Raw genomic sequence first — 25,496 nt, 5'->3', positions numbered from 1 at the left:
TCTGACTTTTTTCTCATATTATACAGAAATAAAATTAAAAAATCAGTTAACTTTTTTTTTTTTTTTTTCCAGGGGCCCCAATCCCCTTCCGGAGGGACGCATACAAATCCAAAAGAAAAATAGAAGCAATCCAAAAGATAGAGAATATTATGCATTTATTAAACTGCCTCTGATCATAGGAAGTAAATCATCTTCAAGTTTTAATGAACCAACAGCCCATTTTCCACATATTTTACCTACATTTCAGTGTTTTCCTATACAGTTAGTTTAGGATCATGCCAGATAATCTCACTACAATTTAAATCCAGATTTTGTTTATGCTAGTTGACAACCTTAATTTTGTCTTATCTATTTTTACCATTTATGAAAGGATTTTCTGGTAAGGACTTCATGATTAAAACTAACACAGCAGTAGTTTTATCATAATTCTTGTAACTCTTCCAGCAAACCAAAGCAATACCACCACCTAGTTTGACTGTTGATTACATGTTTTTTTTCTAAAATGCTATGTTAGTGTTGATACAATATGACAGCCAATTCCTTGACTACACAAATAAAATATTAAACATCTAAATAATTAATTTTGTGCTCTTTTTTAAGTGTTTCAAAATCAGTATATTTCATTTGCTACATATAATCATGGCAACTTTCAGTATAGCACATGTAACATCTTCTAATTTCTGATTGGCTGATAACACCAGCAGTTCAAAAGCAGAACAAACACCTACATTTAAAGATATTTTTCCTGGCCAACTGATATTGATTAGTAGATTCTGATGGTTGAATAAAGAAGTTTCAAAGCTGGACTATGGAATAGATCAATACAAAAAAAAAAAAAAAACTGGAGACATCCCTACTGTTTCTTAACAACAATGTGAGGCCCACATAGCAATGAGGGGAGCGCTATGAGTTGTCAGCCATCCCTAATAACTATTTTAAATTGTAGCACTTTTAGCCACTAAATGTATTAGGGCTTAAATAAATTTATTTATAAGGTAGAAGTGCAGCCAAATGCTAAAGATACATTTTCATTCTAATGAGTAAAATACACATCCGGTCATTATTCTCAATATTCTTGTCCCCTACACCAATTTATTTCAAATTATCTATTAATGTGACAATTTATGAATACTTGTATAACATATTATATATCTATCCTTTTATTGATAATACCCTGTGCAGTAGAGTTAACCTATAAAATATAAGATTAACCAGAGCATATCATAGACATAAACAAATATTAAAAAAACATGCACAGCAGATATTTGAATAACTCTCTGCCATTATATTTTCCATTCAGTTATGCAATAGCTACACAATGATAGGCAATTTTCAGTAAAAAAAACAAAAAAAACAAATATAATTTAAATGGAACAAACTAGAAATGCTCATTTATTTTCTAATCATTATGCTTAAAATGTTTTCAAAAGTTTGATATAGATAAACTGATAAATACTTCACTGCTACTGTGATTGATTTCTGAAATGTATGCATTTAGTAGCTCCAAGAAATTTAAGAATGAATTCTACAAATACAACCATCAAAACAAATGAAACATTGGTCAACTATATTGTAATCAATTACCGTTTACAAGAGAGTAGACCAACAAGAAAAAGACAACTATTTGAAACTAAGAACGTCAAAAGCTGCGGATCAATACATTTTATTACAGCTTGGATAGTTCATAGGTTTTAACAAACCCACATATTTTTTTTTTTAATTTTAATCACAGAATTTGAGGAATAAAATCTAGAAGCGCTGTTAAAAGAAACTATCGGATTGCACTTCAAGTTGCTCTCCAAAGCTTTCCCACTTAAATCATTTTAAACAACATTCAAACATCATTTAACTTCTTTATACATTAGCACCAAATTTACATGAATCTCACTCCTATAGCTCACTGCAACATCTTATACATAGGTTAAATACATTTGCAAAATTGTATTCTTTTTTTTGTCAACCAAAATAACATCACAAAAAAATATGGTATGTGGAAAAAAACAAAGTACCGAAACAAACCTAAAATGACTGATGTCAGCAAGATATAATCACTTTCTATCTAAGCATAGGTCACTTGTTAAATCCACAGTGCAGCAAGCAGCTCTACCTTTTTATTTTGCAATTACAAAATTGGATTAATTAGGATTATTGCACACAAGCTCTATCTATTAAAAGCAGCACTGATTTTCAAATAGTAAAACTACAGCGATTCACATTCAAATGCAGGATTCAAGTAGCATCATAAACATCAAGCAAAAAAACAAACCAAACCAAAAAGAGTAATACCTCAGTGCTTGCTGTAAAAAACTACTTTTTTAACCAAATACATTAGCTCACATATGGCACTCAGACTTTTTATAACAGCAAAGATGTCATTTCTGTAAACAGAAACTGTGTTCATGGTTAAATGTAAGTATGTAAAATAAAATATTACCACAAATCAATTTGTAACTTATTGGCCAAAATATGATTTTTCACACTAACATATTACTTCATAGAAGTAACGTAAATACAACGGCAAATATTGCAGATTTTTCAGATGCAATGACTAATTTTATGTGTATAGCAGATAAACTGCTTCACTGTATTCTTGCTTGAAATGAGACTTTATTCAGCAAAGTTATAGAAATATTCTTAGAACAACAAATAATCTGGATTTGAAAGAAAAAACAATTAAAAAGTACAATTTCTTTCTCAGATATCCTAAAATATGGCTTAGAGGCAACATATTTTCAATTTTGAATGCCAAACTACCTTCAGAAACTTTTTTTATGCATAATTAACATCACCTAAAATACCTAAATAGTTATTTAATTATTATTGAACTACAATATGAATTGAAAGCTCTAGAATAACTGATAGTTTCCTTTGATATCCTGATTGTGAATCAATGATAAGTGCAAAACGAAAGCCCAATTTAGAAAGAAAATGTCACAGTCCATCACGTCAGTGTTTAAGACCAGTGAACAACTTCACCACCAGGAAAAGCAACTCTTCATTTGAGCCTTTGAGTCACGTTGGCCAAGGCAACAGCAAAAGCCTGTACGGCTGAGAAAGGGTACTGAAAGTCCAGGATATAAGCGTTCCCATCTATTCGCCCAAACTGCATCACCTTAAACAAAGCAGAAAATCAAAACAAGGCATCAGTGATTTCCTATTGCCTCATATGCAATTTGGTTACCAATATAACTTATGCGTGATTGCTTTTCCTCTTACCTGTCTACCATCCAGCTCAATCTGAAAATTTTTTGCTGACTCTTGAGTGACTCTGCCCCCAAAGTCAAGCTGATAAACCTGGGTAGCCTCATTCCAAAGTGGCTGCTTATTGGCCATGACGTAGACAAACCCTTGGCTGCCTAAACTACGGTCCTCTCTCTCGTTTGCCTTGCGGCATTTGATCTCTTCCAGCTCACTCGCCAAACGCATGCTCCTCTTGTTCTTCCAGCTCTTTTTACTACTCTGGTTCTGGTTCATGAGCTCATCACCACTAATAAACAGCTCCGGTTCACTTTCTGAGCTGTCCTGGAACTCGTTTGTTGTCCTGTTCATTTTTTTCGTCTTATTGAGTTGCTCTCGCTGTCCCTTTGGCTTCTTCTTCTCTCTGCTGCTGAGCCTTGGACTGGATATGAGAGTGTTGAAGTCAGAGAGTGCCCGCCCCTCTTTTCTCGATCTTCCCTCAGAGACTGTGGGTACGTTGCCCTCCTCAGCTCTGCTGTCAAGTCTTTTGCGACTTTTTTTACCGAAACGCTCGGATTCCTGAGGGACCGGACTTTCATTCAGAGATGATGGCTCTGGAAAATTGTTTGCAGACTCTGCTTGATCTTCTGTGGAACTTTTAGATGGGAGTAACTCAGTGGGAGGAGGGGGAGGTGGTAGCGGAGGTGGTGGAGGTGGAGCTGTAGGTGGAGGGGGGGAGAGTAGTGGTTTTTCTAAAATCTGATGAGTTTTGGTTGGCAGCGGAGGAGGTGGAGGATCTTGCATTGGTGGTGGACAAGGGTACGGGTTCCAAGGATGTAGACTGACAGGGTGGAGCTGAAGTCCAGCACATGAGCTAGCTCCAGGGTACAGTGGAGGGAGAGGGCAGCAAGCCAAATTAGCCAAGTTTGGGGGATAGCCTGGTGGTAGGACCAAACTCGGATCCTGTTGAGCAAATGATACTGAAGTGACGACCTCATTAGGGGAGCACTGTGGCGGAGGGTTCTGTAGGGTCTGGAGTGAGGGTCCACTATGAGCCACCCCTGGCGGGAAAGGGGAGAGGGATATCTGGTAACCTGATGGGAAGGTAAGGGTGCTTGTGTTCAGACTAGTTGGAGGTTTTGTTGTGAGGACAAAAGGAAGCCGAGTCACATCCAAGTGTTGAGCTTGACTGATAATGAGAGGGGGTGGTTTAGGATTTCCTGATGGTTGCGCTATCATTGTCTGCTCTGGAGTTAGCCAGAAGTCCTCTGTGGTAGTGGTATCCCACTGGTAAGGTGGAGGGCGTTTGACCGTCAAACTGCCATCTCCCAAATTCAACTGACGAACAGATTTTTCCAGTTGACACTGTTGATTTAAAGTCTCGTCTTCTGTAAAGGCAGAGTTCACGTATACAGTCCTGTCCCGGTTGTTATCTACAGCTCCCAGCAGACTGTAAGACGACTGAGATGCCAGCGGCGAGGCACTTTTGGAGTGCACTATAATGGTGCTGTGATGAGCCCCTTTGCCTGGTGGGAAATCCTGCCTGACAACCGTGCCACCTGCAATGCCGCTACTTGTAGTTCCCCCTCCACTTACACTGACACTGGTACTACTGCTGTTACTGCTGCACTGTGTGCAAGTATACAGTGCAGTGGGGACCCTCTGCTGGTAGGAAAGTGATAAAGCAGTATTCATTTTAGCCTTAGTGGGCAGCGTTCTAGAGCTGTCCATCATTTGTGGCACTTTGAGTCCCACATCCCTGCCCTCACGGCGTAAAGTGGCATGAATTAGACTGCTGTCAATTCTTTGAGGAGGTGGGAGAGTAGCAGTTACCTGATTGGCTGGATCAGGATAAGGAGGAGGATCTCCACTTGGTATAGAATATCGAGGGACAGACAAGCGACTTAATGTTGCTGAGCTGTACGGAAGCTGAATTTTTTTATTCTCAGTGGAGGTCACTTTGAGAGTCGCTGAACCTCCAACACCGTGAACAGAGTATGCATTCTGGTTACGAATGAGGCGTCTACGTGGGCGACACACTTCCTCCACATTGCCACTGCTATCAAAGGTTGTGATCCTTTCATATCCTAGAGGTGTTGGGTATTGTAGAGTGACAGGGTGAAGCAAAAATTCCTCTTTCTTGAGGCAGGAGTCAGGAGCCAGGACACTTGGACTGTCACAGTTTGTAATGAATGTCTGAGGAGTGGTAGCCGCTGTTGATGCTGCAGCAGACACTACTGTCCCTGGGTATGGTGGAGGGGGATTTACCTTCCTCATCTGGATTTCCACCGATCCATCTGTGTCACTGAAGGATGGGGGTAAAGTCCTTGGAAGACTTGGCTTCAGCGTGTGGGTGTAGTCCACCCTGTCTAGCACAGGCTCAGCTGTGAGCGTAGGGATTGAAGGAAGAAGATGGATCTGTTGCAGGGATATGGTCGGATAGCCAGTAGGGGCTGGTGGCAATGACATTTGCATCTTCAGCTGCTGCTGCATTTGTTGGTGTTGTCTCTGCATTTGCTGATGTTGCTGCTGAATCTGCTGATGCTGCTGCTGCAGCTGCTGCTGCTGTTGCCTCATCTCCTGAATCTGTTGCCGGATCTGCTGCTGCTGCTGTTGCATCTGCTGCTGCTGTTGCTGCATCTGTTCATGCTGTAGCTGCATCTGCTGCTGCTGCTGCTGGATCTGCTGCTGTTGAAGCTGATTTGCCGCCCGTTGTTGGGTCTGTTGCATTTGTTGGTGTTGTTGAGCCTGATGTTGATGATGTTGCTGCTGTTGATGTAAAGTATGGGGGTGGTGCAGCTGCTGCTGCTGCTGCTGTTGATGTTGTTGCAGCTGCTGTTGTGACTGAGACTGATGGTGGTGTTGCTGCTGTTGCAGTTGATGATGATGCATTTTCTGCTGCTGCTGTGTTTGCATTGTATGGGACTGTTTGGATGGCGGCTGGCGAGGTTGCTGTGAGTGAGACCTCTGTGTGTGAGGCTGTGGGGGGAGATGGTGAGGTGGTGGTGGGGGAGGCAAAGTGCCAGGGAGAAGAGAACTCATCTCTAACCCACTGAAAATCCCCTGGCTAGGATTTGAGTATCTATTTGGCACAGGGTATGGTGAAGCAACAGCATCTTGACTATGCTCTGTAACAGGGACTGAGGCTGCTGCCACTGCAGCTGTGGCCGTCGGATTGGTTAATACGTCAAGCTGAATATTCTGATTGGCCAGGAGAGACTGAACCAGACCAATACTCTGAGTTGGAGACATGGCTTGAGCAGGACTATGGATGGGAGCTATTGGAATATTGACGGTACAGGGTGGGTTGTCTCCTGCAACTCCAGATGGCCCCATCACTTAAAGAAAACAGAGCAGAAATTTACTCTAAGATTTTAAAATGAAGTCACATGCTTATAGTTGTATATGTTCTGTAATAATGTATACGTAATGAAATATGTGCTGCCATTTGTACCGGGTAAGTCATCCTCATCCTCACTGAACACATTAGGGTTGAATACAGGCAGACTCATGAAGTCATGAGAAATCTTTCGCACTTCAGGAAGGTAGATTGTCATTTGCCTTGGCTGAAGATGAAGCAAACTAGTCTTATAGATCACTGAAGGAAAATAAGGTAAATACACAAAGGAGAAAAGCATCAACAGCTGTTCTGTAAACAAAGTCATGCAAAGTCATGCATCTGCCATTTTTCGGAGAATTTACCTGCACCAAGATTGGCTGGGAGGAAGGAGGCAAGTCCAACAATTTTGAACTTTGTTCCCCAAATGTTAGATGTTACTTGTGCAAGATAATTGTGCTGTGGAAGAGTAGAAAAGGAAAGCATATAATAAAACAAGTATATGTTCCGCTCTGAATAACTAGATTTTATTTATTTATTTTAGACTTTTTCACTTAGCTCTAGATCTAATAAAGCTGTGTTGGCTGTGTCTATAATTAGCACATTTGAAAGTCAGGAGTGTTAAAATGAGAAGGATTTGTCCCCTTGGAAGAAAAGGCTGTAGCGCCCCGGGTGCCTTCTCACCGGTTCTTTTCCTGGGAGCAAGTTATTTACTACTCTTAACTCAAACTGGGTAAAACCATATAAAAAGGACTATAAACCAAGAGAAAAAAATAACAGAGTTTATTCCAGATCAGGTCGTTACAGGACAGAGAAAAATACCTAGAGCTTGCACAGCTGTGGTCTCAAAAATCACGTCCACGAGCATCCGGCAAAGTTTGAGGCCCGAACAACGTCATCTCCTGCTTCTTATAGCTCATGGGTCTATGTGTTGCATCATGTTGATGTTGAGCTGTCCGTATCAGAAACTGACACGCCATCCATGTCTTGAACTTCATGCAGCTTGCTTCTATACTTCAGGGTTACAGATAGCTATCCTCTATCAGACCAGCTCCAAGATGTGCCCATATCCTGTGTACTCTTAAAGACACGAAGGCTGTCCTGATCAGATGACCTCCGTACACACCGTGACATCCACAATGTGAAGGAAGGCCTTCTACTCTGTCTAATCTGACTAACAAAATAACAATGCACATGATGTATAAAAGAATAAACCTAACAGGAGCAAACTGGGATGAAAAAAAAATCTGCAGTTACTGTAGCAAGAAGGATGGCAATTCTGGAATATAATTCCAGAACACCTTAACTTTATGACACCATATTGCCTTGGATGCACGAGAGGAGGGCCATTAGCCAAGATCATAGCTGCCTGCTGCATGTTCCACAAAGTGTGAGGGGCAAATGTATGTATGGTACAGACTAATGCAATGGGATTGCCTTAATCTTAATCTAACTAGAATAAAATGTTAAAAGCCATGCCTAAACTTACATTTGGTAGCGTGCTTATAAATAAACTACTATTTTTTTCACCGCAGAGCCTAAGCGGTATTAAAGCGGGAAACTTGTTTTTTAAAACACTGCACTCCTGAAAGGGCATCTTCCTATCTTGTTTACACTTATATCGTTAATGTAATTATCCCTCAATGTTTCTTTAAGGACTCTGTATGACTTGTATTAAATCATTATGGGCCTACCTTGGTTTACACTCATTTGGATCAAGCAGGGCGATGGTGAACAAGCTGGCAGGAGTAAACACAGCTATTTAGAGCTTAATTTCACTATGACTAAGACTGTGGCTGCTTCCTGAACTAATGTTTGTCAAATACAGGCACTATGTGAATGTCATCGTCCCGTTCTATGATTGTCACCAGAAAGATGGTCTGTTTGGACACTATTGTATTGCATTTCCTCACTTCTATATAAAGGTGTCAATTCAGGTGTGAATTTGGTGACCTTTGCTGGAAGTCTTCTTACTCTCTCTCTCATTTCCTGTCTGCCTACTATGGAAAAACATAAAAAACAAAGCAAAATGAAAGGCTAGTAGAGCCTTAGAAAAAAAGAATTTGGAAGACTAGACAAAAGAGTTTAATTCCAGCTTTCAAAACCATTTCCCAGGCTACAATTAAACTGCATGGCCCCTTTGCAAAAAACTGTATCTGACAAAATTGGAAAACAAAGTCCAGTGGTTTGTTTTTTTAAACTTTTTTTTACTTTTTTGGAATGACTATAACCTGGATGACTGAGAATCGTCACCAGCATGAGATTTTTCTTTTTCAAGTTAATCTGAAATAAACTTTCCTAGTATCTTTTAGTCTTTGTAACAAAAACATAATAATTTCAGGTGATAATCTTAGAATAGCATGTTTGGGTAGAGCAGGTCTCATCATGCAAATGAAGAGGAGGCTGCAGTTTCTGTTAGGGATGATTCTGGATAACATGCAAGTAAAGTTGTCCAAATGTGCAGGTAACAGAGATGCATGTTCTGCCAGAGCATCCACACGACTACGTCAGGAATTCGCTTCCTGTTTTCAAATAAAGCTCCTAAATGTCTCAGCTCAGCTAACAGATAACGTCATAGGAGGTAGACATCTTTGTTTTAACTGTGGCTGGCCTGGTAGCACTTAGATTCTATACAGTCTAACCAACCAACAGGCAGTAGCTTTCCCCTTAAGATTGCTCCTTCTCATTTGCATAATGAGGCAGAAATACAAACAGAAATGGAAAAATGACTGAATAAGAGACGGAAAAAGAACTAAAAAATAAAAGTATACACAGAAATAGGTACATTCAAAAAAGATGTAGTTAAACAGTAAATAAGAACATTAAAATGATATTAGATAAATAAGGTAATTAGTATAAAGTTAAAAAAATTTATAAGCTAATTAAAATATATTTAGGATTTTTTTTTATTGCATAAAATCAGTTACTGCTTTCATTTATGTATTTATTTGATGTCTTCTTTGCTCATTGGATATTATGTCTATGGATTTATTGAGAGGGCTGCTCAATGTCGCAGTAGATAGCACCTTGCTACAAGAAAGTTCTGGGTTCGATTCCTGGCTCGGGGTCTTTCTGCATGGAGTTTGCATGTTCTCTCTGGGTACTCCAGCTTCCTCCCACAGTCCAAAAACATGACTGTTAGGTTAATTGGCTCTCTAAATTCTCCTTAGGTGCGGGTGTAGGTGCGAATGGTTGCTTTGTCTCTGTGTTGCCCTGTGATAGACTGGTCCAGGGTGGACCTCGCCTCTCACCCTCTTGTACACAGCTGGAGATAGGCACCAGCACCCCTTGCAACCCCGCTTGGGATAAGTGTGATGGAAAATTACTAAATTACCTTGAACACACCGTGCGTTTTTTTAATGACTCAGGCAGAAGCTGTGTAGCTAATTAGAGGTTTTGATGAAGCTATATACAGAGCAACCATTTTAGAATGGAACGGTTGCTAATCAAAGCATATTACATACTAAAAATCAGATGAGAAACTGAAGCAAGGCAAAACAATTTGCCCTCCCCATAGTATGACTGAGCCATTTTAAAAAGAAGGAGCACAAATGTTTATCCTTTAAATGCAAATGCATGACAGACATATTCTGTAAACCTTGCAGCCCTATAAGCCATTAGAGGTCAACAAGATGCATGCCCCACTTCATACTTTGTCTCCTAAAACATGTCCCTTCAATTTCACTACTATGCATAGATTGGTCTCAGACTGCTATATTAAATCCTAACAAAATACAGTTATGTTTGTGCTTGTACTCTTATGTATAATATGTTATGTTCATGTTTTAATAGCTTTTATTTATTTTTCATAGAACAGTACCTCTGTGATTCCATCCATTGTAAACTCCCGGCGGGTCAGACTGGGCGACCGAACAGGAGGCTTTTTAGTCAGCAGCCGCGGTGACCGCTGGCCTTCCTGATTGGCACGTGAAAGTTTGGGGGATTTTCTTGAATCCATATTTAACCTTTAAAAATAAGGTATTCAGTTTTATTTTCTGTTCCGTCGTTTCAGTTCATGAATCCACTATTATAATAAAAGAATATGAATGGATCATACATGTGAAAAGGCCAGTAAAATTAGGCAATATGATTTCTGATTATTAGTAACTAGGTTACCTGTTGCCACGAGATAACTTCGGTGACTTCTTCCCCACCCACTCGTCACTCAAGTCAATGTCACTGGAGTCAGAGCAGTTACAGCTGTCTGTGTAGGAGATCATGGGGTTCACACACACTTCCTCTGGAATTAAAAACATAAGGAAATAATAAGCAAACATGCAGTATTTGTGGTGTTAAAACAAACATTTCCATTGCGTAAAGGATTTTAAAAGCCCAAAAGTCTGGTCATAGCATAGGAGATTTCTAAATCAGGCCAAAAAAAAATAATGCTAGACCAGGAAAGAGGCTGCCTTTCTTCTTCATCTTGGGAAATGATTTGAATAGTCTACAAATATTTTTAGTGGAAAAGCATAAAAGTGTTTTTAAGAACCTGTATTTTTATTTCTTACTCATTGTTGCCTTAAGGCTTCTCTGGTTCATTCCTTACCCCCTCACCAAAGCAACATTTAAGTGCATGTATATTGCGTCTAAAAACCTGTAATTGATTATACTGAAGACAGTAACATGTAAAATGAAAGAAACATGGATATCCTGTAGGTTTTTGATTTAAAAGGAAAACCAAAGAAAAACAATGTTAGAATCTTTTTTTTTTTTTTTCAAAGACGGTCTCTTTTAATGTTATATCCTATTTAAAGAACACAAATCATTTAAAAATATGTTATTGGTTGATATTTTTATAGACTAAATATTGTCAAACTTTAAAGTTTTATTGCAATCAGTGAAAAGGGAAAGTAATGTTCATCATTGTCTTTTAAGGTTGTTCATTTGATGACAGAAGGGCAAATGAAATTGGTGGAGTACTTAAATGTGAAAAAAAAGAAAACCTGAAGAAATGTCAGGTAAAAACATACAGCATGAGCTGAGAGACAGACAAACGAAGAATGTGGCAATTAAACAGAGTATCAGCCTCACAGAACAATCCACTAGTAGGAAGGGCAACCAGAGAGCTTCAAGTGTCAACAGAACATGGAATAAAGGAGAGCAGAGAAGCTGAGAAAGGGCTAGTTAAGAGGAAGGGCAGAAGACAAACAAATATGCTGGAACCCTTAAATAATATAAAACATATAAGGATCATAAGATTACATCTGATTGAAAAATGTCCGTCCTTTCGGCTGCTCCCTTCAGGGGTTGCAACAGCAAGTGCTTAAAACCTAACCAAAGACTTTGCACATTTTTCACATCAGTCGCCCTCCCTGCTGTAATTGGAATTTTATCTTAAGCCCCCCTAAAAATATAGACCTTTACTTAGCCCATTAAAACGTAGACCAAAGGTCACGGATTTAATTACTGCATGTTGTCCAATGACAGTGTCTAACTTCACTTGCTCCTCTTCTCCTGTTAATACGGTAAAGCCCTCCGGAGCGTCCGGCTCCAGGCTGCACGTGATTCAAATGAGCCAATGAGCTGTCAGTCTGGGTTGCTGCTGCTGCTACTTTTAGACACAGCAGGCAAACCTGTGGCAAGCCGGGCGATGGGAAAGAAGGAGAAGACCATGAGAAAAAGAGAGCAGAGAAAGTGTGGACTGCTGGAAGAACTGCGGTGAACTGGTGAAAGAAAAGTGAAATGGCGTGCTCAAAGATGACCCTGCACATTTAGAGGATGTTTGGCTCAACCTGCTGCTGTGAAGCAGGATTCTCCACCATGAACAGAATCAACAATAAATCTGGATCCAGGCTCAAAATGAGCATCTTGATATGTGCTTGAGAATGGCTTAGTCTCCATTCAAACCCAGGTTTAAAGCCTTGCAGGGCAGCCTAAAGCCCACTGCCAACATTAAGACAGAAAAAAGAAAGAAAAACAAATAAGAAACGCTCAGTTCAGGGTTTTTTTTTATAAAATATGTGATTCAGGAAATTGTTTATATACCAAACTGAATGACTGTTCTCTACTTCAAAAAATACTTTAGATTTTAAAATGGAAAAATGTATTTCCTTTTTTTTTATATATATATATGTCTTTATTTAAAAAGTCAATGTATAACATGGATGCATAAACACCTGCATTTTATTTCATTGTTAAATTCTGTTTAAAGTAACAGATTATAGCGACAGCCCCGAAACCTGAAGGCTCTGGAGGAGATCTGTATGGAGGAGTGGGCCAAAATCCTTGCTGCAGTGTGTGCAAACCTGGTCAAGAACTACAGGAAACGTCTGATCTCTGTAATTGCAAACAAAGGTTTCTGTACCAAATATTAAGTTTCATTGTTCTGGTGTATCAAATACTTATTTCACACAATAAAATGGAAATGAATGATCTAAAAATCATACATTGTATTTTTCTGGATTTTTGTTTTAGATTCCATCACTCACAGTTGAAGAGTACCTATTATAAAAATTACAGTCTTCTACAAGCTTTGCAAGTGGGAAAACCTGAAAAATCAACAAATACTTTTTCTCCCCACTGTAATTAAAAATGTCTCCGGATCTTTACTGGTTGATGATTTTCTTTTATTGGTCACCCCTGCCTTAGACACATTGCATCTAAGAATATACGCACCCATTTTTTGAAGAATAAAAAGGGTTGATTGAACTTACCTGGCTTACCATCAGTTTTAGGATCCATAATGACAAACTCAGGCCTGAGCTTACTGATGCGCCTTCCTTTGAGTATAGGCACCAGCCCTCCTAAGTATTCCAGATACAGTGTGTAGCAGGGGCCACCTGCCTCAGGACTATCTTCTGCTCGCTTCATGGTGCAGTGCAGCCGCTCATTCCCGGACGTTGGGTAGCTAACAAAGTCACGGATGTTGTTGGGGTCAGGAATTGGAGGCTAGGATAGAGAAAGGAAAATGCATTTAGGGTTTTAAGATGCTTCAGTGAACCATATCTCAATTTGAATAGATTTATAATTACTTCCGCTTGCTTCTCCAGCATCATCAAAGTGACCCAAACAAACCAGTGGAATACAAAAAAGCTACATTAAGGCTTAATACCTTGATGGTTGGTATAAAAGCCGAGGTAACATAAGAGCTAAGGAGTGAGGGCATGTTCAGCTTCCCGACATCCTTCTCCTCACGCAGGGCGCTCGCAATGCCCTGTTGGCACAAGAGCTGGAGGCTGGCCACTCTGTGCTCCACTCGTACCACGTAGAGTGCTGGACCACATGCAAGGAACAGGCGGGAGTCTCTGTGACCCCAGCAGATGGTGGTGATGGGTCTCTGAAACAGTAACCAAGGCATTTCTATTGTTAGAGCAGTTGTTTTTATTAACTTCTGTGTTTTTGCGCAACTATCTCAGATGCCTTACAAAAGTATTGATAGTCATTGGAGTTTTTACAACCCTCTTAACCATCAACGTAAGCACATTTTACTGGGATTTTACTCTGTTGTTGGACCATCATGTTGAGAAGAGCAAATAAAATTGAGTTTTAAAAAAAAAAGACTTAAATATTTGTGTCATTTGTTTTCAGATCCTCTAAAATATGGATGGAGAGCATCAGTAGATTTGTGCATCTTTGCTATTAAATAAACAGTGGAAAGACAAGGAATAAAGTATCTTTGTTCTTCTAGTTCCTTTTAAAGTCTTGATAATAATAAATATAAAGATGTTAAGACTAAAAACAAAAACAGATATCTGTAGATATTCCATGCCTCGCTTTAAAGACATACTAACCTGTGCAGGAGTTTCTAGAGTGTATATGTGTTCTCCTTGTACATTATAGAACTTAACAAGTGCATTCCTCATGATGGGTGCACAGGCTGTGTCAGCTGGAAGCCCGTGTTTCTCCATGCCAGCCACAGCCAAGAGGTCTCCCTGAGAGCACCATTGAGCTTCTACATCTGCAGTAGGAAAAGAGGGAAATTGGGTTTTATATTATTCAATGAGAGAGCTGTGTGCACCAATGCCTGTTGTAATATTGACTCATGTAACATAAGTGATATAGGGGCTGAGTCAAGAAAATATTGCCTTGAGTGGAAATAGTAGGGTTTCTTTTTAAAGGTCTGCAAATCAAAACATGCAATAACTGTTTCAGGACAAGAACATAGTTTGTTGCAAAATAAATTGAAAATGTATATATAAATTTCACAAGGGAGGATCCTACCTTTCAGTCCTGAACGAATAATAGCTGGAGAGAGATCATCATAGTTGTTCATCAAACTGATATCTCCTGATAAGAAGGTGACTGTCAGCAAAGGCTTGACTCTTCTTACTAAAAAGAAATAAATAAGGGTGAACATACAAGCTTTTTCTTTAGATGACACATTCATCTTTGTCAGACTTGCATGAGCAAAGAGAAAAAAGGTTTTACCTAAAGGCAGAATATTGTCATCAGAGTCTGTGTCGCTCTCTGTGCTGTCCTCAACAAGAAAGTCAGGGCAGTTCCACGACATGCTGACGATGCCGTCAGACTCATGTAGAAGCACGTGAGCGAGCATCCGCCCGTGGCAGTCCATCACTATTACCTGCCCATCTGCTGTTCCAAACAAAACCTAAGGGAACGTTGTACAGTAATGAACGTAAATATGTTAATCAAGTGCTGACTTAATGGACAGTCGCTTCTACAAGTGTTCCCTTCTGTTCAACATTTCCTCCTCTTTGTCATGTAACTATTAAAACCTGTGGGGATTTTATTTAATGGCATATGAATTAAAAATATTCAAATGAAATCCAAAACAGCCAATAACCTTTAGCACTCACCTGATTATTAAATCGACTTTACAATTAATATAACATTCTGACTCAGGTAGACTAAATGCAAAACATTTCAGATTTTTATTGTGAAAATTTTGAAAACATTAAATAATTCTCCTTCCTCCTCATTCTATTCTAGTTTTTATTGAGGTCTGTCTCACATTAACCTTCCGTTGAAGTAATTTTGGGAAGGGGCGAAAATACTGGTTAGCTGATTGGCCTATGTTGGTGATAGACGGGCCAAATAAACCAATCAGATCAACGAAGCACATGACGTACTAACAGAGCGACGACGAAAACACAACCACAAGCCAGGCTACTCTTGCCAAAACCAGTCGGGAGAAGAGCAAAAACATCTTTTCCTCTGAGAAAAGCCTCCAGAGCAGTGTTTTGCTCTTCTTTCAGTGAAGAAATACTCTGCAATTCCGATAAAACTTGCTCGATAGCCACGCTAACGCTAGTTTCATCGGCTGAAGCCGCCATGTTCTTTAGACTGAACTGTCGCGCTTCTCGTTGCGTCACACCTCAACCCGCCTCAAAGCCAACGCTGATTGGACGTTCGTTTAGTTAACGGCTCCAAATTTTCTTTAACGGAGAGTCTCCAGACTGATTTGCGAGTGAAACCTTGAAAGCTCGCGAGATCAGGATGATCTAACGAGGCTAGTTTCACATAGCAGTTTTAACAAACTCCATTCCTTGTTCTGAATTGATCTACCCCAGGTTGAAAACTCAGAGTTTCGGTTAACTCAAAGTAGGTCCACTCAAAGTTGAACAAATGCGTAACAACTATGAAAAGCCATCATCACTAATCACCATGACAACAAGAAAAAGGAAGTTACCATTTCATACTACTGGAACTAGTGATTTGGATACAGAACCAAAGCAAAATTGGAGAATGTGTTTAAAATAAAGAGCAATAGCGCTATAACTGCAAAGGAGAGGAAGATTGCGTTGTAGAAGATTGCAGCAAGTTAATGCTGTTTATATTAAGGCTTTTTTCCACACTTATTAAAGGCATTTATCTGGTCTATCTGTTTTTTTATTTATAGATCAATTAAATAGGATTCCTAGTCAGAACTGTAATAACAGATTTGCTAAAGTACATTTTTGGCAGCAGAAACGGAATTTCAGAACGTCAAAAACTTATTTGTATCAGTTAGAATTAAGATTAATAAAACTAGAAATGTTAACACATTTTAAGTGGGATTTCTTTATATTCTTCAGTTTTACTGAATATGTATTTCTGATATCTGAATTACATTTCTTCTCAATCAAAATAATAAAAAAATTATGACCCGTTGCAATAGCAATATGGAGACCTGAAAAACATTTTTAGACATCTAGAATGTTAATTTAATATGAAGAATGACATTTCATTTGAAATGTTGATTTTAACAAGGAAGAAACGTATTTCTGATATCAGAAATACATAATCAAAAAACTAAAAAATGTCAAAATGGTCTGTCATAGTTTCATTTCTGTCATAATAACATTACGAGGAAAAACTAGATTACTGCTCACATAGTAGTGGATCAATGTATCTATTTAGCTACAATCACCTGACAGAGGGTTAAAATGAGGCATATAAACATTGTTCAAACAGCTGGACCTGTGCATCATCTCATGGGGTTCCTCCTTATTTTGATTCTGTCTTCCATTACACTGTAAATTCTAAATTGCTGTTTGCTGTACAGTTGTTTTCAGTGCTGCTACCACACAACAATGTTCTTTCATCGATATCAAGTTCTGTCAAGTACCTGTTAAAGAAATCTGTGTAATGATGGTAATGTGAGGACGGATAAGGTCGTAGATGTATGTGATGGATCGGAAGGTGTAATTGTAGTAGTCCACAGAGATGGCAAAAGTACTCACTTTCCGTACTTGAGTAAAAGTACAGATACTTGTGTTAAAAAATACTCTGGTAAAAGTGGAAAGTACTGATTAAACTTCTTTACTCAAGTAAAAGTAACAAAGTACAGGCTTGTAAATTTACTTAAAGTATAAAAGTAAAAGTAGAAACCACTTTTTTCATGCCGTCGCCTACATTTTAAATGGATGTCTGCCAATAGGACTAGATCTCCGTTGTGTTCATTTTCAATCATCTCGTCGTCCATGCTACTATGCTAACGCCACCAAGCTGCAATGATTTGCCGCCAATGAATACCGCCGAATCTGTCGATGCATCTTGTAGTGGTGCGTCAAATGCAACGTAGATTCCCATCCAATTAGATTGAATTTGGTATTGATGACGTGAAAAATAATAACGGTAACTCCATTGAAATGATTCAAAACTAAAGTAACGAGCCAATTTTTTTAAATGTAAGGAGTAGAAAGTACAGATATTTGTGTAAAAATGTAAGGAGTAGAAGTAAAAAGTCGCCATAAAAATAAGTAGTAAAGTAAAGTAAAAATATCAGAAAAATCTACTTGAGTACAGTAACGAAGTATTTGTACTTCGTTACTTCCCATCTCTGGTAGTCCAATATAACTTTGTGAATATGAATGGACATCTATACGCCGTCTGAGAACCTTCTTCCTGCGATTATTTCATTATCTGCTAATTAATGCCGCTCCTTCCTTGAGTTCAAGGGGTGGGAATACTTTCTGTTGCATACATGCCTTTCTGGTGCTTGTTCAAATATTTTCATTGCCAAGGATATTTTGTTATAAACTTAGCTGCGAGTACCTGCTGATCATCCGGGGTCCAGATACCGCAGGTAATTTGACTCTCCAAGTTGATCTCTGAGGACCAGTGTCTTTGCCCACTGACCGAGCCGACTAACACAAATCCATCCCTGTATGCGATGAGCGCTTGGGTGCCATCATGGGACCAAGTGAAGTCACTCACCTATAGAGAAAGATAGCATTTTCTGTTAGGGTATCACACATGGGTAATCAAAGATTCAAATGACACAGTGTGCAAAAAGAATTCTTTTTAATTCAATTGTATTAATACATGCGTGCACCTGGGCTCCTCTGTCATTTACTAACTCCACAGACCATCTTCCTTCATACTGGATCCAGACAAAAATGCCTCCTTCCATATCACAGGTAGCCAGCTTCTGAAAGGGTTCATTCCAGCGTACCAAAACAACCTGCAAAGAAACCAAAGAGGCTGTCCTTATTTCTAAAAGCACAGGTGGCTTTCAGCACAGGGAAAGTTTCTGGACTAATATGCTGCATAAACACAAGTCTAAAAAAAGACTTGCGGCAGAACAGGCTTTTAAGAGCCAATGCAGTTGGAAGGACACTCAACACACAGGAAGATAAAAATAACATCAGCAGCAACTATGTTCTAATAGCAGATAGATAGAATTTTCCTGGATGTAATACTGTCCACTGAGGAACAGAAAGCAATATTAAACAAAACGTTAATACTATTAGTTTCTAACTCTTACATTTTTTCTAGGGTCACAACACGTTGATGGTGATTTGGCCTAATTTTAAAGTAGAACTGGAAGAATGTGTCTCAAATTAGTTGGTTTCCTAAGACAAAACCAGTTTTAAGGAATAGTCCGCTATTATGACTTTGTGACCCCTTCTATGGGCCTAATTTGTAATCAATATCTTTTTTTTTTTTAAAACATTAAAGTTCAAGCATCAGCCACTAGACCCTAAAATGTCAAAGCAAGTTGGTTAAGTTTCCAATAAAAGCGCAGGGAACACAAAGCAATGCAATGAGTCTAAAATGCAGTCTGATTTGCTGCTGCCCACCTGGATACGCTTTTTTTTTAAAGTTCAGTGACACTATTTGAACTGTTTGAAGTGGGAAGAGGTATATTTTGGTGAGTCAACAAGAGGCCTCCACACTTAGAACTAGGGGTGTAAATAATAATCGTTTTGTATCGATGCATCGATCCAAAAGGCGACGATCCGATGCATCGATACGTCCGTAAGAGAATCGATTCATGTTTTTTTTTTTCCTCCGGTCTATTTTTATCCATTTGCTCCTGGGCGTGATTCTACCTCCCGTGCTGCGGTGGCGCTAAAAAAATGCATAACAATATTACAGCTTTCATTGATTTATGTCAAACTTGAAACTTTGTTTAGCCTGTAAGGTGTAAAAAACATAATAATAAATTTTTTTAACCAATTAATCGATACTGAATCGAATCGCCATGATGGATGTGATTTACACCCCTACTTAGAACCCGGTACCAACTGTTTAAGAATCCCATGATCTTTTGAAAAACCAAACACTTAAATATTAGTGGGGACTTTAGAGCTTCGGTCGATATCGTTTACAAAAATCTAAGCTTTTCCACCGCGTTCAAGTTATACTTCTATTATCAGTAAACTTTAAAATACAGGTGTAGCTCAAAAAGATTAATTTGAACTAAATACCTTTTAATCACATCGGTCCATCACATGGTAAGAACTAAATGCAGTTAAGAATTTAAATGTGGTGAAGAAGACTAACTCTGAATTAAGAAATGCATGAAAATTAGAGGAAAAGCTGCATTTGAGTCTTTAATCTTAACACTGCTGTTGTTGCCAGGGGTCAACCGTTAGTCTGCAATGGTTTTTATAGAGAATAACCCAAAATGCAAAAACTATCCTGTAAACAGAAATCATGTGGGTGAAAATACCTTGATGATGTCAGGGAAGAGCGGGCATACATCTTACAACAGTAGCTCAAATGATTGGCCATTATAACCAAGGTTTGCAGAGCATCAGCTCTAAATACACACTTATAGGTTCTATGGAGAACGGGGGCTATTGTGGCAGAAGACTACACAGGGTGCAACGACTCTCTGCTGGGAAAATGAACCGGAAACTGCTATACTATCATCAGGAAGACATGTGCAGGTCAGATTATACTAAAACTGTGAAAAAGAAAATGTTGAAAAAAGTTTGGAACCATCCTGCTTTGCATCAATGGTTCAGGTTGTTGGTGGAGCTCTGACAGTGTGGGAAATGTTTTTCCAAAACACTCTGAACCCCTTAGTACCAAATGAACACTACAGCCATGATACTGTGCATCCCTTTATAATACACAGTGTCCAATAGCTTGAATCAAATTTATCTCTTGTACATGGCAATGAATCCCCCCCCCCATTTACACTACCCCTCTGAAACCGATCCATGCTGAGTTTGGACCCAGTTTGGATCAGTAAACCGTGCCGAGCTCGGTTCCTTACGACCATTTACACATCGTGCTAGCACGGTTCCTGGTGACGATCTACGGTACTACTGCTCTCTATGACTGAAAACCTAAGCAAATCAAAAAGCCGTTGCCCATAACATTCAGGAAGTTATGTTATAATTATATATAACATATAATTATGATATTTTGTTGTTTGCAGAGAGTCAGGTGAAGAAGGCAGCCTTTGGTGAATTTGCTTGACAGAGTCGGCTTTTGGGAAGTGGATACGATAAACTAATCAGGGCTTATAGACACAGGAAACCACGACAGACGTTGAGGTTCATCACTGCTAAGCAGAATCATCAGTGGAATTAATAGGGAAGCTTGTATTTTTATGAATGTCTGATATTTCATGATTACAGAGGCTGACTGTAAGGAGATGACGTGGTCTGGTCATGCTCTCTTTGTTATCTGAGAGCTGAACCTCAACTGAATCACGCTGAGCCTTACTGATGAACAAGTACTAGTTTAGCGCGGTTCGGTTGTGTCTGGCGCGGTCCGGTTCAGTTTGCGTGCCATTTAGACTCAACAGTTATCTCGGGTACCATGCTCAGACCTATCTCAGCACGGTTTCAAAAGGGTTGTGTAAATGGGGCTAATGAAAAACCCTTTGGACATTGGACAGTTGGAGATCAGTAGTATATGCTAATGAATCTGCATGTTTATTTCAGGTAAAAAATATTCTCATTATTATGTGAATTATATTACTGGGGTAATAACATAACATAACTGGAGTAATGTTAACAATATACACAACTAAACAAATCACCTCACTGTTGTGTCCTCGCAAGTTAAAATTGATTCTCTGTGGTGTACTCCTATCCCTCCTGCAGTGACTCGATGTAAACGTCACCCCAACAACTCCTCGCCCATTCCCCGTGGCGAGCCAGCCCTCCTCGTAGTAGCGTCTCCGGCACACCGGCTTGTCCTTCTCGCTCTTGGGGACCCGGCCCTTCCACGAGAGGCAGAGGATGTTGGAGTCGCTGCACAGGATGGGACCATGTTCCACGGCGGCCAACATCCCTACTGACTGACCAGGCTGCTGAGCAAGACAAGAGAAAGTGACAACTTGGAGATTCGCCAGCATCATTTTGTAATAAATCTTAGAGGCATTTTCAGTTTGTGTTGGAGTGTGGATCTATGTTTACTCAAAATAGCCTTTTCTGGGAAGCTGGGGATATTTTGGTTTGTACACTGTTGCTATTTCATGGTCAGCGGGAAGTGAGGCTGCAGTAAAAGATTAAAAAGTTTGGTTGGAAAATGATTGACCAGAGAAACACGGACAGAGCAATTTCATAGTAAGTTTGGATAAAAAAAGTCCTCAATTCCATTAATTCATACTGATCGGATATTTATTTTTTAATTCAATGATGTTTGTATCATGTAAGCTAGACACATTTACACCCCTTGAGTCAGGGTGGACTAAGGTAAATCTACACACAAGAATAATTCAGTTAAGACGATCCTTGGGGTGAGATTGTTGTATCAAATTCTGAAGATGCAATAAATAGAAAGTAGAAGTTTCAATTCTGCCATGATGTGAAGATGTTCAAATGAAACAAACTTAGAAACAACAAAAACATCCTAATTAAAGTGTTTTGAAAAGGCTTTTATACTTAGTTTTTACAGTTTGTTACAACCCTAAACTGCCATGCATTTACTGGTAGATCAACATAAATTAAAGTAAAATAAAATATAATGAGGTCTTGCCATACATTGGGCTCTAACGCACTAAACTAGTCTTTTCTGGTTTTGGCTCTACATATAGAGGTAGATATGTTAGAAGTTGAAGATGACAGGTCTTCTGCCGCCTTTTACAGTTTTCTTTTCCAGGATTTTCAAATATGGAGCTGCATCTCCGCCTCCTATCAACTCTGTGTTCAGAGTAATGTAATGTGCAGGCGCCATTGTGATCAGTTTTGGTCTGATCTGATCCTGTAACATTAAAGTGGACATAGTTTTATAATCCCTCCTTTTTACAGTTAAATCATTTAGTTGTAGTCTATATAAAGTTAATGTGGAATGCCATGGCCTGAATTCTTCAACATTTTCTTCAGTATTGTTCGGCATCTTTGAGCTTGGACTACACAATTGAAACAAGAAATAAAGATTTAGCAGAGGTCTATGATGCTGTTTATTTGCAAAAGCAAATACTGTGATGCTTTTGTTCAAAAAACATAACAGGGAATAAACAAAACTAAATAGACTCAAATTAGGTCTAAAACAGGATTGCCCATTTAGTGATTAGATTGTTTCTGAAATAAAATGGTTGTGCTAGATTGTATTTAAGAGTATCACAGTAAAGCGATCTCGAAAACAACAAAACACCACGTTTTTCAACATTCTGTGGGTGAAACATTTAAAAAAAATAATAAAAACTTTATAATTACATGTAAAAAACTGAGGAAAGGTCAAAGGAGTATGGATGTTTTTACAGTAGCAGCCATTCAAATTGGCCATTCCCAGTCAAACGCCAACAGCCTACTTCCCTGCAACTCCCAGCAAAATCCCCTCCAACTTCCAGACACTGGAGTGCCACTTTTCACTGAATTAAAGGGTCTGAGCAGGAGATGACGCTTCTCTTTAGATCTCAATGTCCACAAATCATGACAGAGAGAATATTTTAGTACAAAGATTAATGTTTAAAAAGGAACTGAACTGTAGGGGACCAGCCAAGGGCTCATAAAGGAAAGTAGGGAATTTCTGAATGGCTTCTACTGTACAATCTACTAAAGAAGATTCACCAAAAGATAATAGGCAAGCCTCACAGAAAACCAATTAACCAAAACCAAAATGTGTTGTTTTTTTTTTTTTTTATGTCCACTTTATCCAATGTTGGCTCATAATGTAGATTTTTACAAGTACAAGTGAATCACTAAATGTGACAATTACAGCTGATCATAATTAGGGGTGTGCAAAATAATCGTCATGATGATGCATCGTGATTCTAATTTTCGTGATATATTGCATCGATTCTTGACGCCAAGTATCGATTATCAATTTTAAAAAATAAATAAATAAAATTGCATGAATGGTTGGCAAACATCAGCCAAAAACAATTGTAATACAACTTCCAGTCCAGTAGATGTCGCTGCAAATGTGTTGACGCACGCTGCCTTGTGTCACAAGCATTTCCGGCCGCGGGATACTGTGCAGAGTCACCAAAAAACAAAACATGGAGGAGAAAATATTGCAATGCATCGCAATAATTCAAGTATCGTGATGCATCGTGATAGAATCGCATCGTGGCCTGTGAATCGTGATTCGAATCGAATCGTGACTTCTTTGGCAATACCCACCCCTAATCATAATGTACTCGCTGTACTAATATTCACTGTCCATGAAGCAATTCCAGGATTTGTCTCCAGGTTAAATCAGCAATACAGCCTTCTTCATAATAGAGCACGACATTAAAAGGCGTATAGGTTAAATATTTCAAATAACCTAATCTGCTCTCCAAGAAATTATGTTATGTAAGTCACGAGGAGAAAAAAGACTAAACCTTCATTTATATTATTAATTTGACAGCAGTTTGAAATACCTCATAGTTCCTGGGCATGTTGAGTCAAAATGAGTGCTCTGAAGGTGTCCATATTTCCATCCAGATGATCCACCAAAGGGTTAGGGTTGCTTTTCTGTTGGCGCTTATAAAATAACCTATAACAGGGAGGCAAAACGCATCATACAGCCAGAGGATTTCCAGCAACTGATTCATTCATGTACGCAAACATCCAATCTCTCCTTCCAATCTGCGCTTCAGAGTGATCCATTAGAAGATGCGTGCCTCCTCAGATGATAGCCACCCATCCCGCTCAGTTGTGCAATCCTGTTGCAGTGAAGGCAAAAAAGAGGGGGCGTCATTAAAAAAAGGGGAAAAAATCATGAAGAAGGCAGCTTTTAACAAGTAAAGCGATGTGATGTGAAAACAGCGGTGTCATTCAGAGCGTCAATAGTCTGTCTCTATGCAGCGGGAACATACTGCATTGGAGAGCTGAGCCTTTTGGCAGTCTCCATGGGTACTGATGCTGTCTGTCCGCTACCAGGGAGCAAATCACACACATCCTACTGTGCAAATATTGCATAAGACCCTCAATGTATAAGCAGGCAATTAAGCTGAGATATCATATGAAAAGCAATCAGCTGTTTAAAAAAAAATAAAAAATAACTTTTGTTAAAATGTTGTAAAAGCATTGTAGTGAATAAAGGTTCAAAATCACAGCATCTCTTTTAGAAATCTTCCAGAAAGACAGGTTACATCTGATGCTTTCTTATTCCCCTCATATATAACCGCATCTAGTCTGAGTCACACCAAGACAAGCGCTGTGAAAATTAAATATGCGCCTCTCATATATTTATATATCAGTTAATAAATAGCTGTTCGTACCTGACCTCGAAGTAAAAAGACATACATTGATCCTCAGATAAAGCAGAGCGCATAGTGTTGCCAGGCGGTTCTTCTGTGATGCACTTGGTGTGTGTGACTTTAACAGGGGTTGCCATTAAGCAGAAAGGAATGAACAAGAGTTTTAAATGCGGATTTAGCAAATGTCCTAAACGCAAATTGCTTTTAACCTTTTAAGTAGTTAAAAAATAGCTAATTATCATGTTTCATAATTTTCCTAAGAATTGAACCAGTGTGCTAGAACCCTGCTGGTGTTTCCTGCTGAATCGAATGGGGCCTTCCTTCCTAATGGCAACCCCTCATGGCGCATCCCAACCCAGTAAAGTACCTGTCGCGCAGTTTGCAGCTGTTTTCTTGCAGAACTGCACAATCTGCATTTTTTATTTTTTCCTCATATCACTGTAACCTACCTAGTATGGAGGACCAACTCTGTCATATCTAAAAATAAATACAGATAATAAATAAATGCTCAATAAATAAATCAGCATACAATTAATTGCCCCCAAAATACAATAAACAAATAAATTTGTAGGTATAAATGAAATTATACAGTTAGACATAAATGTATATCTCTTTTAATTAGCTTCTGTATTTATTCGCCTTTTTAATAATTACCTTATTTATTTATTATCCGTTATAATCTTCAACTTTATTTATTTATTCCTCATTTTTAAGTATTTATGT

General features: G+C 38.9%; 1 protein-coding gene across 4 annotated transcripts; it reads right to left on the bottom strand.

Moving 5' to 3' along the window:
* Positions 1–1,587: 1,587 nt before the first annotated feature.
* On the bottom strand, positions 1,588–24,869 carry LOC107098333 (tubby-related protein 4-like). Of its 4 annotated transcripts, none has more exons than XM_015395961.1 (16): positions 24,795–24,869; positions 23,952–24,236; positions 21,180–21,452; positions 18,231–18,359; positions 17,951–18,112; positions 14,882–15,062; positions 14,675–14,782; positions 14,245–14,411; positions 13,566–13,790; positions 13,168–13,402; positions 10,631–10,754; positions 10,335–10,479; positions 6,880–6,973; positions 6,632–6,775; positions 3,217–6,515; positions 1,588–3,112 (listed from the first exon to the last, which is right to left on the bottom strand). In XM_015395961.1, exons 2-16 carry the CDS (start codon positions 23,967–23,969, stop codon positions 2,996–2,998), a joined length of 5,421 nt encoding a protein of 1,806 aa, XP_015251447.1. In that variant the 5' UTR covers positions 23,970–24,236; positions 24,795–24,869; the 3' UTR covers positions 1,588–2,995. The 4 variants fall into 4 exon arrangements, with proteins under 4 accessions (XP_015251447.1, XP_015251451.1, XP_015251448.1 ...); XM_015395965.1 differs by having other exon boundaries at positions 21,180–21,449; XM_015395962.1 differs by having other exon boundaries at positions 24,800–24,849.
* Between the last annotated feature and the right edge of the window lie 627 nt (positions 24,870–25,496).

Source organism: Cyprinodon variegatus, unplaced genomic scaffold (assembly GCF_000732505.1).
Source record: "Cyprinodon variegatus isolate N-32 unplaced genomic scaffold, C_variegatus-1.0 Scaffold770, whole genome shotgun sequence".
Classification (NCBI taxonomy): Eukaryota; Metazoa; Chordata; class Actinopteri; order Cyprinodontiformes; family Cyprinodontidae; genus Cyprinodon; species Cyprinodon variegatus.
Note: the sequence above shows the minus strand (reverse complement) of the source record. Positions and strands in the feature narration are given on the sequence as shown.

Excerpts from the sequence above, each read along its gene's own strand:
- LOC107098333 (XM_015395961.1), bottom strand. Across the intron at positions 6,516-6,631 it reads GGATGAGGATGACTTACCCG|TGATGGGGCCATCTGGAGTT; the intron begins GTACAAATGGCA and ends GTTTTCTTTAAG. Across the intron at positions 3,113-3,216 it reads TTGAGCTGGATGGTAGACAG|GTGATGCAGTTTGGGCGAAT; the intron begins GTAAGAGGAAAA and ends GCTTTGTTTAAG.